We start from the raw sequence: 6093 nt of genomic DNA, 5'->3' as shown, positions 1-6093 counted from the left end.
TAACATAGTCACACACAAAAATAGAAACAAAATAAAATATGATAAGTCTAATAAAATTATTTATGACAGAAGAAGATAAATAATTAATATTTTGATATAAAATTTATAATAATCGTTTTATATATAATTTTAAGCTTAATTATAAGCTTATAAATAGGTTTAGTTATTAATGAGTCCTGTCATAAATTAAACTTAATTTTCAAGAGTTACATCTAATCTTAGCCGAATTCAACTCAACATATCTCGGTTAGAGTTAAGTATTGGATAAAATTAATTGACTAATAAGTATGTTACGTATATATAAAAGTTAATTATTGTTTAATATAAAATATATATTAAAATATAAAATAATATTAAAAATAAATTAAATAATATATATAAATATATAATCATTAATTTAGTGACCAACTATTAATATACACAAACATATTTTTTAAGATAAAATTAATTAGTCTCAATATTTTAAATCCTTCTAGTGTAGAAATTTAGTTAAGTACGATTTTAGTGTCTAAGATATAGGACGAAAATTTTGTTCGTTTCTAATTTTTTTGTGCATACAAAATCGTTTCTAAGGTTTCAAATCAAGCTTTAAAATTGTTATTTTTACTTAAATCTTAAAATTTTAGACCAAATTACCATAATAAAAAAAATTATAAAATAAAAAATAAAAGAAAGAGAGTATTTTTACTCCTACAAAAGAGAAAGAAAAAAAGAAGAAAGAAAAAAGAAAGATGATGAAAAAGCTGTCCACGACCTATCTCTATCTCTATTTCTGCCGTCATTTCCGTACGATTTTATTCCCTAAGATAAGGCTTATTTTAAAACTAAATTAAATATTAGGGGCGATTTAGTATATAAAAAAAATTAAAAACAAAAATTTTTTTTGACTTATACGTTAATAACCAAAATCGTAATTAACCCGTAAAAATTTCTTTAAAAAGTCTTTTATATTTTAGGACCTAGCAAATAGTGATTGGCCATCATGACATGAATTCATGCGCCTTTCTATGTGCCACGTGTATAAGTATGACTCTCATTTCTTATTATTTTTTACTAAACTTTTTTTTTTTCTAGGAACCACATAAATTGAAGCTTTATTAAAAGCATTTTTAACGGAGTATTTTAGAATATTATTTTTTTATATTTTAAAAAATAAATTAATTTAAAATTAAAATTTTTATTAAAATTAATTAGTGAAGTGAAATTGATATTATTTTAAAAATATGATATCATTTTAATAAAAAATTAATAAAATTTTACTATTTATATAATTATGTCGATAAAATAATATAAAATTTTAATTAAATTAAAATTAAATATTAAAAAAATAAATTTTATTTTAAATTTTAAATTATTATTTATAATATATAGTCTCATAAATATTTATATATTATTTTATAAAATTTAAAATAAAATTAAAATTAAATTTAGCATTAAAATTGCTCTAAGATTCGACAAATCACTTAGGATTTAGTCCCTGGTAGAAATAGAATTTGAAAATTTTTACCTATTCGGCTTGCGTTGTTAACCACTTGTATTGTGAATTTGTGAAAAAAATAAAAAACATATTTTGTTAACCACTGAATCATATTTTGTTAATACTTTTCATAAGTTTTAATTTATTTTTCAACATTTTCGGACTAAATTTAATTTTTCAATCTTATATAAAATAAAAATATTATATGAATACTAAAATTATATATTAATACATATAATATAATTGTATGTAAATGAAATGTTAGATTTTTTTAATGAAAAGATTTATAGAATGAGACACTAAATTAAGATCACAAATCTCACAAATAATTAAAATTATAAATTCATATATTACTAAAATATATTTTTTTTGTCAATAAATTATAATTCAAATGGGATAGTCTCCTTATACTCATCTAAGAGATTGCAGATTTAAATTTCTTATCTTTGATAATAAAAAATATTTTTTTTTATTTTATAAATGTCCTAATTTTAGATAAGCTAAATTTTAAAAAGCTAAGAAAAAAGTTTAAATAATATAAACTATTTTTATTAAATTGCTCAATTATACATGTTTTTTTAATATAAAATAATTATTTTTGTTGAGACATAATATATAATTAAATTTATATGTAAAACTATTTTACTAAAAGTGCATCAAAACAATTGTTAAATTAAAGCTTTTCACAAACTTTATTTAAAAACATATGTTTTGGGTTTTTCCTTAATTTATTAATAAAAATGTAAAGAAAGATAAATTAAAAAAAAATGGATAAGAAAAGGGCCTTCTGTAGTGGGGAGTCTAGAAGCAGTGAAGCACACAAACACCTGTGTTTTCTATTTTCTAATCCTATCCATCAATACTAATACTATCAAGTATCAACCATCACAACTATTTAGTTAGTTTCAAAAGAATGGAAGTGGCGATGTCACTGAACGCGCTCGTACGGCTTCCTCCGTCGAGTTCAGCTTCAAGGCTCAACCTCCACGACGAAGCTTCAGCTTCACCAATTAGGCACTCTCTTTTTACTTCCCGAAATACCCCCAAGCCTCCTCAACGACGCAGCGCATTCTTCGTTGTTGAAGCCAAGGGTAAAAAGGGAATGATGGCTCGCCAGTATCAGCGACCCCCTCCTCCTCCCTTGCCCAAGCTCGAGGACGATGGAAACCCCAAATTCGTTATCTTCATTCGCATGGCTGACGTAATTCATTTTATTTTATTTGTTTAATTAACTAATACTCTTTTCCATTTCTTCAATTAAATAACTTATGTGTCATTATTTTTAGCTGTACATATGGTACCCTCTCAGCATAGTAACGGGTGGCACCACTGCCAAAATCATGGTTGCAGCAAAGGATAATTTTCTTGGCAAGTATATATACAAAGATACACTTGATAGAAATCTTGCAGCAGTTATTTACAAAGTAAGTCATTTTTTCCTTGTACTTATTTATTTATTATTATTATTATAAAATTTGGCGGTGTTGGTATGAGACTGAATTTTACAATAGCCTTAATATTCAAATTGTCTATTAAAAATAGCTCCTTTTAGAAAGAGTTCATTAATCATATTAGTCCTAAAAGTTACCCCACTAGGTCAGATCTTTATGATAGCTAGATGATGACGTGTTTAATTACGTGTCAAGGTAACATGACGTGTTAATGCCACGTGTTACAAAATAATTGATTATGTCATAACATGATATGAAATAACCAATCATTCTGTAACACGTGGCATTAATATGACATGTCTTTATGTCACGTGGACGTGACTCATATCATTTAAATTGGAGACTTTGCATGACTTTTATATATTGGCCACTTAAAAGTGTTTGTCTAACTTACAAAAAAGGGTTAAAAATTAATATTTAATTTTAAAAGTATAAATGTAAATAATTATTAAATATTCAAAATTTGCGATAAAAAATAAATTAGGCAAAAGTTAAACACTAAGTTACAGACACCATAGAATTCACCTTTACATATTTGATGTTCATAGAAGAATGGTGAGTTATATGATCTTAACTAACCTCAGTAAAGCAGAATACTGTATTTTGAAGTGGATTGTTATGACATTCTGAACCCTCAACTCTTGACTTCTTAATGAATCTTTTTTCAAGTTTGACTTGCGGTTCCGCCTCTAAAGCGTGATTGTGAGCTGAGATTTTAGCAGGGGGGAGAAAGAGAAGAGTTCAACAAGTAACTGTATGAGTCTGTTTTACACTTATGACCCTTTTTTGCCCCTTCGAAACCTCAATTCATTGTGTCCGGGAGTAAAATGAACTCACAACTACTCTTAAAACCCCTTCAGTTTCCTCTATGCTTAATTACAATATGCTTTCTTCATTGCTGATTGCATGTTTGAATTTAAATAGGATGAGAAGGAGATACAGAAAACTGCATTCAAGCAGCATGCTGTGCTGCGGGACGCCACTGATTTCAGATACGGCTACAAACTTGTTGTAATGTCCTTATACTTTGTTTATATGCCTCAATATTTTAAGGCCATCTTTAAATATTTCTAGTGTTGGAAGTGAACATCTCACAATCTTTGAAAGGAAGAGTCCTGCTTGTTTATCTAACTTATCAATATGCTGAATTTGCAGGAGAATAACAATATAAGAGCTGCACTTTCTACGTCGGATGTTGTTGAGGTGAACATTCACAAGATTTTCTTTACTACTACTACTGTTATTGATGTTATCATTTTTAATGTTTCTCGAACAGAGTACTTTGGTATTTTCATCTAAATTTTCAATCTTCCTGCATTAGATAGCACATGTTCTTAAAGATGGAAAGTGAGGATCCTAGTTGTTTGTATTGATGGATTTGCAAAAAATTGGAAACATCATTAACACTCAAAGATTTAGGTTTAAGCAAGTAGATCAATGATTGCCAGATAGTCTATATTACAAACTTTATGTGTCATGATTATTAAATCACTTTCCCCCAAAATTTTAAATTGTCAAATGGAAGCACATGAATAGACTTATTCTAACATGTTTTCTTGCATAAGAGTCTTTTTTGGAGATGAAACATGTTGAAATGATTTTAGTATTTTACATTGAACCATATAGCCATATACTTCCTACTTTTAATATTTTTAGAACTTAATGTTCCAAAAAAATTAACTAACAAACTCTGTTGATGATTTTCCTCTAACATGTATTGTGGTTTGCATGTCCATTTTGAAGCTTCCAACACCGGATAAGCTAAAAACCGTACTTGATAAAGTGAAAGACTTCTTTGGAGATGCAAAGGAGTCCTTTGGAAAGATAACGGCCTTGGGCTCTACTGAAACTGAGGAGTCTGAGGGAGGTACAAAAGAAAAGTCCAAGTGAGTTTCCATGTATATATATATTTTTTTATTTTCTTTGCTGCAAGTATAATTTACCCAAAGGGGAAATAGAGTATATTTTATACCATGCTCAATGAAGGGGATCCTTGGAGCAACAACTGAGTTGTCTCAGTGGATCACGGGTTCAAACCGTGGAATCAGCCACTGATATAATTATCGGCTCAGGCTGCTTATATTACTCTCTTTGGATGTGGCCCTTCTCCGGACCTTGCATTACCGCGGGTCGCGGGATGTTTGTGCACTGGCTGTCCTTTTATATGACCCTCAATATTCATGTATTTTATATAATGTGATGCTTACCTCCTGAGTCTCGTGTCAAGGAGCTCAGCGTAATTTACCATTCTTCTGTTTCTCTGCTACATATTGCCTTTGGATGCCCACATTTGGTGTGGTATCTCTGATTATGGCTGGTAATTCTCAAAGTTTGTGTTGTTCTATACCATTCTGTGCCAATGCCAGGGTTAAAGGATGAATCTGTTGCTGGGATCTATTTGCTTCGTTAGTTACGAAGCAGCCGATGACTGTATGAGCTCCGAAATATTCGTGGTATTTGTGGGATTGGTTAATGGAAAAGGTGCCATGCACAACAATGCTGCTCATGGTCTTGTTCTTATATATCTGTAGACATAACATGACTTTTATATTTCTTGAGAGTGAAACACCACTTTTATGTTGCTGATCACAAATGCAATGGCATCACTATCAGTTCAAGAGATTCCTAGAACTGTTGTACAAATTATTTGTTGTAATATCCATACATTTATTTCACACAAATTCATTAACTTTATTTGGAGTTGCAAGTTATCAAGCTATTAAGAGTATCTTAGTGATAAATTTGGGCAGAATGTGAGAATTTAGGTTTAAAAACTAATGAAATGAAAAAAAAAAAAGGAAGATGTATAACTTACATTCAGAAGTCCTAATAATAGTTCTAATATTAATCCTTTAGATGCCAATGATTTGTAATTATTTTGTTGTCTTGTCAGTGAAAATACACAAAGCAGGCATAGAATGGCAAGTTTTTAAAAATACAAAAATTGAAAAATAATAATTTTTATTTAAATAAAGAACGTTGTTATGAAGATTTTTTTTAAGCAAACAAAATAAATTATTTACTAAGATATACAAAGTTGAGAATATTTGTGTTTTTTTTTTTTGTGACAAGCAATGCAATGTTTTTTTTTTTTTTTGTTCGATGGATTGGACAATCCCCAATCCTAGGTTACATACTCACATACCCACCCACACTAACCTAGCC

The 6093-nt window shown here is 28.7% G+C and overlaps 1 protein-coding gene across 2 annotated transcripts; it reads left to right on the top strand.

The window, feature by feature from the left end:
* The first annotated feature begins 2257 nt into the window (after window positions 1-2257).
* Window positions 2258-5622, top strand: LOC107623756 (multidrug resistance protein). Of its 2 annotated transcripts, XM_016326120.3 has the most exons (6): window positions 2258-2678; window positions 2764-2901; window positions 3853-3939; window positions 4084-4131; window positions 4672-4814; window positions 5295-5622. In XM_016326120.3, exons 1-6 carry the CDS (start codon window positions 2391-2393, stop codon window positions 5305-5307), a joined length of 717 nt encoding a protein of 238 aa, XP_016181606.1. In that variant the 5' UTR covers window positions 2258-2390; the 3' UTR covers window positions 5308-5622. The 2 variants fall into 2 exon arrangements, with proteins under 2 accessions (XP_016181606.1, XP_088362582.1); XM_088506456.1 differs by lacking the exon at window positions 5295-5622 and having other exon boundaries at window positions 4672-4818.
* Window positions 5623-6093: the final 471 nt, after the last annotated feature.

This window comes from Arachis ipaensis, chromosome B10 (assembly GCF_059453495.1).
Source record: "Arachis ipaensis isolate K30076 ecotype BB chromosome B10, ASM5945349v1, whole genome shotgun sequence".
NCBI lineage: Eukaryota > Viridiplantae > Streptophyta > Magnoliopsida > Fabales > Fabaceae > Arachis > Arachis ipaensis.
Note: the sequence above shows the minus strand (reverse complement) of the source record. Positions and strands in the feature narration are given on the sequence as shown.

Coding starts and splice junctions, on each gene's coding strand:
- LOC107623756 (XM_016326120.3), top strand. CDS start 2,391: ATGGAAGTGGCGATGTCACTGAACGCGCTCGTACGGCTTCCTCCGTCG. Junction 2,902..3,852: donor TTGCAGCAGTTATTTACAAA/GTAAGTCATTTT, acceptor GAATTTAAATAG/GATGAGAAGGAGATACAGAA. Junction 4,132..4,671: donor CTACGTCGGATGTTGTTGAG/GTGAACATTCAC, acceptor TCCATTTTGAAG/CTTCCAACACCGGATAAGCT.